The sequence below is a fragment of the Ahaetulla prasina genome, chromosome 1 (genome assembly GCF_028640845.1).
Source record: "Ahaetulla prasina isolate Xishuangbanna chromosome 1, ASM2864084v1, whole genome shotgun sequence".
NCBI classification, from domain to species: domain Eukaryota; kingdom Metazoa; phylum Chordata; class Lepidosauria; order Squamata; family Colubridae; genus Ahaetulla; species Ahaetulla prasina.
The window spans coordinates 298,497,851-298,511,201 of NC_080539.1; the positions used below are offsets into that span (position 1 = coordinate 298,497,851).

Sequence of the window (13,351 nt, forward strand, 5' to 3'; positions counted from 1 at the left end):
AGACTCCACGGGCTGAGTTCCCGAAGTGGCGCCGGAAGTCAAAGAGTAGGCAGGTGACCGGGTGGGAAACCAGTGGGCTGCTTCGGAGCCCCAAGCCCCGCAGAGCTGGCACAGGAGGCACACGGGCCTGGGTGGAAGGCGTGGTGGCCTTTTCTGCAGCATCCCCCTCCCCTCTGGATTGCCCTGTGGAAGGGGGCTCTGCCTTTGCAGAAATGGTGGGCGGTTTGTACGGAGGATTGGCGAGGGGCATGTGCAGCCCTCCGGGATGGGGAGCAGGGCAAGAGAAGGCTCCAAGGTTCACTTGGGCAGTCAAGTCAGAGGGAAACTCAAAGCGTTGGGGGCTTCAGAAGGGCAGAATGTGCTTCAGAATGTGCAGCTCTTGGCTCTAACAATGAGTGACATAAAGTTGGCCACAACCACCCGGTCACATGACCAACAAGCAGCACAAAATTTTTTAGATTTCACCACTGCTGCTTCTCCATTGTAATTTAATTATAGCACATAGAATGGGTTCAATTTTTTTCCAAATTTTAATTTAATTTAATTTAATTTGTTCCACTAAACAGTAGTGGGTCAAGTAACAAGTAGGTTTTTACTTGAGAGTTGGGAACAAGGAAATTTTGTATACCTTGAAGAAAACCCATAGAGTTTTTTTCTAGAAGATTAAGGTACACACAATACTAAATATAAGAATTAGTTTTTCTGCATTAACTTTATTCATTTTGATATAATCTACTTTTATTTTTTTCAGATTTATTCCTGGAGATATCTTCATATTCCTCTGGTCACGTATAAGAAGAATTATTTAACATTATAATGGATTTTAAGTGGAACTATCAAGAAAAGAAGTATTATAATAAAATTTATGTCTGACAAGCCATATATCTTCTCACATAAAACAATGACAACTTCTCATATGAATGGACATGTAACAGAAGATTCAGACAGTGAAACAAAAATTATGGATCTTGCACCTCTTGAAGAAACTCAGAAACATAGGGAAATGGCTGTGGATTGCCCGGGTGATCTAGGCAACCGCATGATGCCCTTACGGCGGAGTGCTCAACTTGAACGGATTCGACAGCAGCAAGAGGACCTAAGGCGAAGACGGGAAGAAGATGGGAAAAAACAAGAACTTGATCTTAATTCTTCTATGAGATTGAAGAAGCTGGCACAAATTCCTCCCAAGACTGGAATAGACAACCCTATGTTTGACACAGGAGAAGGAGTAATTCTGGAGAGTCCTCATTGTGCTGTGAAAGTCCTAGGTATGTATATTTTTAAGTAGAACAATTAATTTTATATGCAATGAAACTTTTAGGGCATCTAAATGAATATTTAATTAAGCTTGAGAGATTGTGTCTATGCAGATAGTCCTCATTTACAGACCATAATGGGGACTGAGCAACTATGGCTAAGCAGTGCGATCCTAAAGTGAATCATAATATCTTGCCACATCTATCTCATGCCAGAAATGCAGAAACTAGAAAAAGGGATATTATTAATTTAATATTGAAACATAATTAAAAGCTTTAATAAAATATAAATCCATATAGTTCTAGCCCAGTACTGATCCATGTTAATGGCAGAGATATTTCTGATCAGCAAGTCATTCTGTGTGCAAGCCAATCCCAGAGAGCAGTATAAAAGATGGATAGTTGTTTGAATAGAGCCACGTTTGCAGTGAATATCCTCATCCTGGGAGAAATTCCCATTTTCCCATGTAATCTTTAGTTCTAACCAGACCAGCGTGCAACCTGTTTAAACATCTCAAGACTTTCTACTACTACTACTACACACTTCCAAGCAGCTCCTCAAGCAAGTCTACCCAATTATGAAGATGTTTTACTTGAGATTTCCATCTTTTTAACTGTTCTGTTTGAAGTGTAGTAACAATCTCCTTGGTGCAGTCTAAAAAACTCCTTGCAGGAAATGTCTCTTGTAAACATAATATGACCACACTGACTTCTGTCAGTTCTAGCTACAGTCATTAAGTGAATCATCTGTAGTCATTAAGCACAGCTTCATACGAGACCGCCTGTTGTTACCTTATGCCTCCCATCGACCCGTACGCTCTCACAGAGAGGGCCTTCTCAGGGTGCCGTCCGCCAAACAATGTCGGCTGGCGGCCCCCAGGAGTAGGGCCTTCTCTGTGGGAGCACCGACGCTCTGGAACGAACTCCCCCCTGGCTTACGTCAAGTGCCTGATCTTCGGACCTTTCGTCATGAGCTAAAAACATATTTATTCATTCAAGCAGGACTGGCATAAATAGTTGATTTTAAATTGGGGTTTTAGTAATATTTTAAATTTTTAAATTTTTTAAATTATCGGCCGTTTAGTAATAGTTCATTTTAAATTCTTTTAATTGTATATATTCTGTATTTTATTTTGGCTGTACACCGCCCTGAGTCCTTTGGGAGAAGGGCGGTATAAAAATTTAATAAAATAAAATAAATAAATAAATAAATGTCTGACTTGCAACTTCCTGCTGGCTCCTGCATTGACTTTGCTTCTTTGAAGCCTTTTGTGAAGTTGGTCTTGGCAGTCACATGTAGGACTTTGAATGGTTGCTAATAGTCTTTGTGACTAATAAATGAAGTTTGAAAGGTCGAGAATAAAAATAGGCAAAAAGATGGATACTTACTATTGGAATGACATCAGGCAAATGAAATTCATGATCAGGCATAAGTTATGCCTTATCAGCATAAAAAGAAAAGCAATAATCAGCAACATTTTTTCTCTGAACATATAATGTTTATGTAGGCCTTCCCAATATTTTGCCTATAAGCGACAATAATATTTATGAAGATGATCTCTTAACACCTTTACAGTTCTTCATTGCCATTCCCAATCTTTGCTGTGTTTAAAGAGATACTCTGATACAGATGTTTCAAAACTACATTGTTATCTGTCTTCCTTTTGCTTCCTCTTGTTTCTGATGGAAAATCTGTTCCCAACCAAGCCTCATATAGAAATGGCATGGATAAGTCAGCAACATAAGTCTAATGTAGTGAGAGTAAGGATAGAGAGGGAAGAGAACTGTGAAATGCCTTTATCTTCAGAGCCTTAATAAAATTATACTGTGGTGGTAAAACTATTCATGGGGGGAGGAACCAGTCTCTCTGCTTTGTGAGAGGAGTGGGGAAGAAAAAAAAGGCAACATGTAGGCAATTTCTTCCTCCCACAGCACAGCAGAGTGGTTGGAGAGGAAAGAATTACAAGGGAGTAAGCAGGCACACAGTGGAAATACACTGGGCTGTTTGCATAGTGTACTTGTTGCTACCAATGCCAGCACATTGTTTTTCATGTGTATTCCCTAGTATGTGCCTACTTATTCTTGTGTAACTCCTTTCCATGCAGAATATTTGTGTCACCATAATGCAAAAACAGATAGAAATAACATGTAGTTTAAGACATTTTGAGAGAGCGTACCAGAGTTACTTAGCACATTTATCCATGTTTGGAGAAAAAAAAATCTTATCCGTGTTTCCAAAAATTAGTATTTCGCCTTCAAGAAGTACTTGAAATCAGTTTATCATACAGCTTATTTAAATATTGTCAAACATATGCAATCAAATCCTATGTTAGGTATTGTTTCATCCCAATTTTATTTATTAATTAAATTTATATTCTGCCAAAGTTCACAACTCTTTCACAATTATAAAATATAGCAATAAAAATCCACAATAGTTTAAAATTAAAATTAAGATTAATTACAATCATGATGTCACAATTGACTCCCAAATCCACCAGAATATCTCTCAACTAGTTTTGGAATGTAATTATCAACAGAGACAATCTCACTGACACAGGAAAACCATCCCAAAAAACCAAAACCATAACAGAGAAACAATCCTTTTAAGTTAAATAAAGAAACATTCTCAGGTATACCAAATTTAGTTTTTAGTTCTCGGTTTTTTAAAATCTGCATCACCATAGCTAAGATACTCCAAGGTAATAACATGAATTCTTTAAAAAAAACTATTAGGTGTTCTTAATCCAGGGTAATCCTATGGCTTTTCATGCATAAGACATGTGTTTAAGATTCATTATTTTCTATATATCTTTAGCTGTATTAAGCACAGTATTAAAATTGATCTCTAAACAAGCAACTTTTCCAACAGGTAAAAATGACATATGCATTGAAAATCTTGAAATATGACTTCCTAAATTAAAAAAAATGTTTAGAAGGTTATTCTTGGAATAAAAGGAAGGAATAAAAATAGAAAGGACTCGTAAAACATTATTATGGAGTCATTGCAGTCTCTTTAAGAGTCTGTGAGAAAGGTATAACAGTAACACAGCAAGACACTCGTGACAAATCTTGGAAACTAAAGATACCCAAGATTGTACAGTTATAGGACATGGATGATTCAAGATTATTTTCTGTACTACATTTTCAAAATACACTATTGGCTTCATTTAATGTTTCTAATATTGTAAAAAATATTGCTCCTCAACCTCTTTTAAAAGGTTTTGCCACTAAAGGTTATCAGAGCTTCAGAAAAGTTTTTTTTGAGTAGAGTATGACATGATTCTCTTATCCGAATAGGAGAAACATCAGTTTAAAGAAAGTGATTTAAATAGGGGAAGGTTTGCCTAAATCAATCATAGTTGTTAAGAACAAGTTGCCTTGGTATTCCATTAACTGAATGATTGCATTAAAGGATGTTGGTAGTGGATGTCTTTGTTAACCATATAAAATCAACGTCTCAAACATCTGTCTTATTTGTTTGCTTAGACTTCCTTCATGTATCATTAAGACATTAATAAAAGGTAAAGATATATCAGACATCAGGGAAAGATTGTAAATAAATTTTCACAAGCTATACAGCTCCTCCTTGAAATTATTTCCATGTGGTTGAAGTAGAAAGAGACTTTAAGATTATTCCAGTTACAAAATACAGATATCCTTTGAATGTATTTGTATACTATCAGTCTGTGGTATGAAAAATCTCTTAAATTTTTTCTTCAGTAGGTCTGGAATCCTTGAGCTTTGAGAACAAAGCTTTGTCATTAATCCACATGTACAAATACTTTAAGAAAAGGGATTTAGCAGGAATCAGACATTTTCTTCTCCATATCTAATACAGTCCAGCTAATTATTAGTCCTGACACCATCAGACATTTTCTTCTCCATATATAATACAGTCCAGCTAATTATTAGTCCTGACACCATATTGTTTGCTTTTGATAATTGCAGAGAAATACTTAGCGTATCTCCAGTTTGGTCCTTAGTCTTTTGAAGCTAAAACAGACTAATATGTTCATAGAGCTATTCTTGTTTACAGAAATGAAGAGCTGTGCTCATCTTAGAATCTTAACTGTTAAATTTCAATAATAGTGGTGTCTACGTGTCAAAATAGTCTTGAAAAAATTGTCCAGAAATTCCAGTCTATATTCTATGCTATGGAAGGACTTTAAAAGAAAAAAGAGGAACATGGAGGAAAAAATATCCTCGTGGCCTCTGAAGATAGAAGTCCTAACATAGGTGAATTGTAAAACTGTGTTATCATGTCTTTACTTCATTTTATTGAGCAATTTGTAACAGCTGAGATAACTTCTAATATTAATAAAAATTTACTAGAAATTAATTTTTTATTTAGAATCAATATTGCTATTCAGATAAACAGCAATAATTAGAAAAATATTTACCTTTGTAGCCTTTACAATTAAAAGTTGACTTTGTAAAAAATATACAAATAGAATGAGACTATTGCCTTATACATTGTAAGCCGCCCTGAGTCTTCGGAGAAGGGCGGGGTATAAATGTAAACAAAAACAAAAAAAGTGCTTCTATTTTGTAGGAGATTATATTATAATTTACTATCTGAAAGGTATTTTTTCTTCTTTCTCAATCTTTCTGAATCTTTCAACATTCAGCAGCATTGTTAAAATTCAAAATAAATTTTAACTTCCTTTGAAAGCTGTTACTGTTTAAAATATTTTGGCAATATAAGCATTTTATACTGTTTTTATTTCACAAAAGAATAATGTATGATAACTGATGTACAGCAGGAATGTGGCACTTCTGATTTCACATCTTCATATTTGAAATGAATGAATCATTTCACATGTTAGTATATTGCTTGAACTCTAATTCAGTGATGAGCAAAATGAATTTGTGTCCAAAATACATGGTTTCTGCCCAGGGGTAGGTTTCAGCAGGTTCTGACCAGTTCTGGAGAACCAGTAGTGGAAATTTTGAGTAGTTCGGAGAACCAGTAGTAAAAATTCTGACTGGCCCTGCCCCCATCTATTCTCTGCCTCCCAATTCCCAGCTGATAGGGAGGAAATGGGGATTTTGCAGTAACCTTCCCCTGGACTGGGGTGGGAATGGAGATTTTGTAGTATCTTTCCCCCGGGAGTGGGGTAGGAATGGAGATTTTACAGTATTCTTCCCCTGCTATGCCCACCAAGCCATGCTGCACCCATAGAACCGGTAGTAAAAATTTTTTGAAACCCATCACTGTTTCTACCATGTTTCCCCAAAAATAAGACCTCCCCAAAAATATTTAACTGCGTGTGCAGCTGACATTTCATCTGGTTAGAGTGAGGGAGACAGAGCTGGAAATCAGGTAAGCCCCATTTTGCTCCACACACCCCAAAATAATAAGACCTCCCCAAAAATAAGGTGAAGCGCTTATTTCAGGGTTCAAAAAAATAAGACAGGGTTTCGGGGAAACACAGTAGATATCCCTGATATATTGTGGATATAGAAGTAACTTTTCCAGGAGACATATTTGTCACATGATAATAGTCATATTCAGGTCCTGCCAGTAATTGCCCTGGATGTGGAGATAGCTGCTCTTTTAGAAAGCCTTTTATATGTTTATTTGATTACGTTGAAAATAAGAAAGTATTTCATTTTGTATTGTAGATTTATTTTCCGCACTGCTCTTCAGAGGTGTGTTATGTAACATTTATTTATGATAATCCTGCCACGTTCCTTTCTCTTCAACTAATAGGCTTTTCTGTTATGCTGAAAAAGAATTCTCTTATTTGACTTATTTCTGTAGTGTTATTCTTATTGTTCACTGCTACTCTTTGGAATATGAACTATGCATTGTATGTGTTTGTAAACACATGTTCATGAATTAAAAAGCACATTTGTATAATGAACTGCGGAGGGGGGTTTGGTAAATAGCTACTGGATAATTTCACAGTGTACTTCTTTTGTGTCTAATTTAGAAATTGACAGAACTCAGCAGTTAGATTGACCTCTGAAATCAGAGGAACTACATTATATGAAGGTCCAATGCATTGCATTGTTACTGACTTCTTTCTGGGTAAGGTACAGGATGCTGCTTATTATTTAAAGAAACCTCATAAGGCAGGGATGTCAAACTGGCAACCCATGGCCAGATGTGTCAAACACAGGCCATGCCCACCCCAGTTCTGCAAAGGGAAAAAAGTCACGAAACGTCACGTGACTGCAACATGATGCCACGAGTTTGACACCCGTGTTATAAGATATAGGGCCAAGCTCCATAAGACAATGCTTCTTTCTGTAACTATATGATTCCATGCCCCACAGCCCAGCTCACTAAAGTTATCTGGGGAGACTTAGTTACAGTTGCTCTAGGCTTCTCTTGAGAAAACTTTTAATCATCTTAGTTCTTTGGAATGGTTGCCCTACTGCATTGATGGGTTTAAGTTCTTTGCTTCTATGCTTTTAAAAAAGCTGTAAAAACTTATATTTTAAGCCGTCTTTCACTGCCTTTATTTTTTTTTTTAAAAAAAAGCTTTTTAATAGCTTTGGGTTTATTTTTAGATGTATAGTTTTATTCTAAATCAATGAGAGAACCCATGTTGGTGACCTAAGTTTAATAAATTAAAAATTAGAGATCAATTGTCAGGCAAGATAGAAGTAATGGTGATCTGACATCCATTGCAGTGTTTTAAACTTGACAGGGACAAGTCTTTTGACTTTAAATAACCTCATTTCAAATTTCAGAATTGACTTAGCTGCTGTAAAGCCTGATAGTGAACATTTGATGTCTAAAGCTGTGCTTTTCAAAAGTAATGAAGTGAGATAAAACTCTTTTATTTTGATGAGAAAATGTTCTCATCTTCTGTTATCTTTTCAGAATTTATGGTGTGCCATGAATCAGAATTTCCTGTTTCCTCCCTCTTCACTTTCTCTAATTAAATTCCTTGACTTTTCAGCCACTTAAAAAACATACTACAACTATATTGCTGACATCAGTGCATAATTTTCCTTCTAAGGTGTAACTAGCTTACACAGTACAGTGATATTAAAAAAGTTCAGGATAATTAATTAGTAGCACCAATATGAGCAATTCTGCAGATAGTTCTTGAGATTATGTAGAACCTCCCAAATATGTAATAAAAAATACAGAAAAAGGTAGGAAGTTCCTGAAGCAGATTCCCTCCCACAACCATATTCTCAGCTTGTGGTCTCTTGGTGATCGCTATGGGAATTGTAGTATGACAGTACTTTTTTTACATTGATATCTCTCATGAGTTTGGAAGAATGGAAATCAGAAAACAGGTATAACTTACTCATGATTGGGTCCCAAGGAAGTGATATCTTAACAAGGTAAGAGAAACGAAGCATGACTTTTGGGATTCTTCCCAATAATTATAGGAGGCATCTGTATTTTATTCTGCATAATGAATTAACACATTGCATCTGGGGGTCTATGTGTTTTTCCTTTCCTCTCAATTTCCACCTATGCATATTTGTAGGGCTATACTGGAAAGGATATGGGTTCCATATTCTCTTGGATTGTTTGACCAAGAGGGTAGAGAGTGGGAGTTTAGATGGTCACTGGCCAATGTCTTCTTCCAGAGGGATGCCCTGGGGATGAGGGTGGACATGCTTTTCTCTGTAACCTTTGCCGGATGCAGACAATTTTCAAACTCAATATTTTATTTAGTTGTCTTTGGCCTTGTCAAATTTTACGGAATTATTTTGTGTTATTGATAAACATACTTTATCAAGTAAAGATGAATTTCAAGGGAGTTTATAAGAGTTTTATTTATCTGATTCTGTACAGTTGGTTCATGGGATAATCTATTTACCAGACTGTTGCTTTTGTTTTCATGCAGGAAATAACTGTAGTAGATAGTGGATAATGCTAATTAACAAAATGTATTTCATGTATTTAGTATATCCAAACTTACTAGTGCACCTGTTCCCTTTGCAGAAGTTGATGAGCTGCTGTGTTCTCTTAAGCACGTCCAACACACGCTGATAGATCCGCAAAGTCAGGAGGAAATTGCTCTCATTTTACAGCTTGTGCAAAATACTGACTTTCAAAATGCATTTAAGATACACAATGCTGTTACTGTGCATATGAACAAAGCAAGTCCTCCATATCCTCTTATCTCCAATGCACAAGAACTTGCACAAGAGGTATGTATGGTGTACGTTCTTATTTTAGCAATTAAAGTACTAGTAATTACTTTATTCCAAAGTGGTCCTAGGTGCGGTATTAAAAGTTTTCCATAATTAAATTAGTATTTGCTTTTCCTTGTCTAAAAGAAAATGCTTTTTAGATCCCAGAAGTAATATATACGAGAATTTAGGTTTGCAAATATAGTATTTCATACTTTTAAAGACTATATTTAAGAAATGTGAAGTTTCATTCTCTAAAGAAATATAAAAGTATGTGAATTATTTCTTTATATTAATACAGTAGTTAGGACCACAGTTCTGCATGTCCAAGGGAACATGCATGTGTTTCTTTAATAGCACTGCATCATTATAGGAATGTTAAATAATCTTTGAAACAATAAAAGTTCCCCAAAACCCTTTTGGCATGACACAGCAGCTTTTTGACCAGACATCCTCAATCCTGCCTGGATCCACCAATAATTTTTGGGATTGGCCTGGGAAAATGCCATACTATTCTATTTAGCGTTTGAGTGCTTTTGTAAAATTAAAAGTATTTAAAGATATAAATAGATGCAATAATATTCACAGAAATTACACCTCCATTCTTACATCAAATTTGTTATAATTGATTTCCAGCTACAATTTAATGCCTTCAAATAGTGCTTCATTCACTAAATTTGGTTGTATAGCAAAACCAAACTACTGAAATACTTGTATAATGTTTAAATTTCTTTAAATAAAAATACAGATCTGGGACATAAATTTCATATAAAAAAATTGAATAACTCCTCGGGTCATTTTAAGTTTTCAAAGATTTACAGATAATTGGATAAACATTTGTTACAGTCTGCATTGTATTTTGCTATTTTGATGTTAACATCCGAACTTGTAGCAATTATCAGTATGTATGAGAGTTCATGACTAGGAAGACATGGTAATAAGGTCAGCCAATGAATAGGCATAGCAACTAAGTTGTTTGGAAACTGAAACAGTTTTGGAAGCTGGTCATGGCTCAGCTTTTAGTGTGTGCAAAAGTTCCAAACTAGTCTCCTGAATTGAAGCTGAAAACTCTTCTCTCCTCTGCTGTTGGTATTGTATGTTTACTTCATGTGTTATATTGTATATAAAGAGAAGTTAATGAATCTTGCTAAATCAGTTACCTGTGTGTGCTTTCTGGATGTGATTTCTGCAACAAACTCTGACAGCACTTATGAATTAATTATTTAAAGCACTGTAAAGAAATTGGCATGTTTCAATATTGCCAGATTAGGAGTATTGAATATTTTGCACATTTACTTATTTGGAGATTTTATATGGCTGCCCATCTTATCTACATAACTGTAGATGATTAACTAGAACCCACAAAAATATTATAAAGCAAAAAGCTAAAGTAAAATAGTTGCAGCCAAATAACTGAAGTACTGTATAACAAATTCAAACACAGATTTTTATGTGAGAGGTAGTTCTTGATTAATGACTACTCTTTAACAACAGTTTGAACTTATGACTAAGCCAAAAAAGAGATATTTATTACAGGTTCTCTAAGTTTTAACTGTTGCAGTGCTCCTGTGGTCACTTGATTGTGGTCTGGCTGCTTGGATTTCCAGCCATCAAAATTTCCTGGGTCATCTGATGGTGATTTGCAATCTTCCCTGCCAGCTTCCCATAAGTAAAGTCAATGGGAAAGCCAGCAGGAAGACATAGTCGTGTGAGAACCTTGCTTCATGACCTACATTAGTTCCTGTTTAACAACAGCAACTGAAACTCCCTTTGCTCCCTTTTGACTTAATCATGTGGCTTAGCGATGGAGTTTGTGGTCTCAGTTATCATTGTTAAGCGAGGACTATCTGCGTTGAAATACCTTGCTTTTAAAAAAAATAGATGTTGCATTTTAAACATTTCTTTAGAAGAACTAAATAAATTCTCTAACAGATTTATATTTTTTTAAAAAACAACATAAGTAGAAAAATTGTAAGCCGCCCTGAGTCTTCGGAGAAGGGCGGGGTATAAATGTAAACCAAAAAAAAAAAAAAAAATTTGACTTTACCCATAATGAAGGAATGGATACTAAAAATGATGGAACTTGCTGAAATGGCCAAATTGAGTTTTAATTAGAGGTAGGACTTTGTCTAAATTTAATGATGATTGGAAATCATATTGACTTTTTACAGAAAACAAAAAAAATGTGATGATATATGGTATTGAAGAATTAGAATAATAGATTATAAAGAAAATGTGAAGAGGTTATTTTATATTTATACTTAAAACTGCTGTAAAATAAAATTAGAAGTCAATTCTTTACCATTCTTTTTTCTTTTCTTTGATTTCTGCATTTTTTTTCTTTGTTCTTTTCTTTTTTCATTTTAAATATTAGTTCTTGTTTTTCTATTTAAAATTTTAATAAAATTGTATTTAAAAAGGAAAAAAGAATCAACAAATATGAAAAAAGATTTATAATGAATAAATTACAGTACCTAAATTTAGAGATTCGGTTTGATGTTATGGTAAAAGGCATGCAAGTCCATTCTTAGCCATAGAAACCAACTGAGTGATTTTGGGCAAGTCATTTCCTCTTCTAGTCCAACCTGCTTCAAAGATCGCTGTTGTAAGAATAAAATAAAAGGAGATCACCATGGGTTTTTAGTTCTCTAGAAAGTTAAGATTATGTAACTCCAATAATTAAATAAAATAAATAATTAAAATTTAGGTAAGAATTTATACATTTTAGTAATGATATGTTTGTCCTTTGTACGTAGTTCTATTTCACATTTCCTTCTGTTATCACAACATATCTTGATTTTGTTTTAAAACCACCCTGGAAGCATTCCAATGTAACAGCATAAGTTAACCATTTATGCTTAGTTACAATGTCTCTTCTATAATATGCTTCTTTTGATCACAGCCATAAAGGTATTTTTGGACACAACCTAAGCTTATATCTCTTCTACACTCATTGTTCGGCATTTCTGATAAAATTATTTTTGAAATCTAGGTTAACAATAAACTTCATTATACTATAAACAGCCATACCATCCACATTTCAAATCATGCCCTTCTAGTTCCAATATTCTTCTGTTTCTCAACATTACCCACTCTTTCATCCGAGTTAAACAACAAACTGCAAAATACAATTTCAAATCCAAAAAAAACCCCTAAATCTCATTCTGTAGTGTCTTGTAAGAATCAACTTGTTTTTTTTAATCTTGCCATGCAAAGTTAGATCTTTCTGCCACTTTTTAAATGGTACACCAGCTGACAAAACAAGTGTTGTCTGAAACCAAAATAACATTCTAGCTAAAAAACATCTTAAATATAGAAACTCTTTCCAGCAATGACAATTGTAGTTTTCCCATCTTAATTTTTTTAACTTCAGTCCATATCTTAACATAATTATTTTGAAACAACATACAATTCAAGTTTTTAAAATTGACAGCTAAGTATTTTACCTTTTTTCCTTTCAATCTTAAAGCTTGTTTTGTTCATAAATTCTATTCATTCTTGTGTCTTCATATTTTTGTTAGCATCCTTGCCAGCTAATGTACTAAATGGGGCTGAGCTAATTTAGAGCTAATTTAGACCCTAATTCACCAAACATTGATTGAAGTAAACTTAAAGGAACTGCTTTATGATCTTTATATTCTTTCTCTAAGGCAAGGGTATCAAACTTGCGTCATCACAGTGGCTTCACATGAAATATCGGGACTTTTTTCCTCTTTCCTAAACTGGACGGTGGCGGGCCCAGCCCGTGACGCATCCAGCCCGTGAGCTGCAAATTTGATACCCCTGCTCTAAGGGCTCTTCTGGAGGTCTTTTAGCTTCTATCCTTGCTTTTCGGGCTGTCATTTTTTCAAAGTGAAAATGCTAAACAGAAGAGAAAACAAAATCCTCTAGTGTCTTTCATGCTATAATTTCAGGCACATGTCTCATCCAAATACAGAATCTACTCAAATTGCTGTAGTATTTTGCAAGTCCAGCCAATTATCAAG

General features: G+C 34.9%; 1 protein-coding gene across 2 annotated transcripts in view; it reads left to right on the forward strand.

Annotated features, from left to right (window-relative positions):
- The window catches only part of PALS1 (protein associated with LIN7 1, MAGUK p55 family member), a 58,404-nt gene that overhangs the window by 22,403 nt on the left and 22,650 nt on the right, over positions 1-13,351 (forward strand). For both annotated transcript variants that reach the window (XM_058161868.1, XM_058161867.1), the window contains exons 2-3: positions 752-1,268; positions 9,175-9,383. In XM_058161868.1, coding sequence (XP_058017851.1) covers positions 866-1,268; positions 9,175-9,383 — 612 coding nt within the window. In that variant the 5' untranslated portion in view covers positions 752-865. The remainder of the gene's footprint in view (positions 1-751; positions 1,269-9,174; positions 9,384-13,351) is intronic.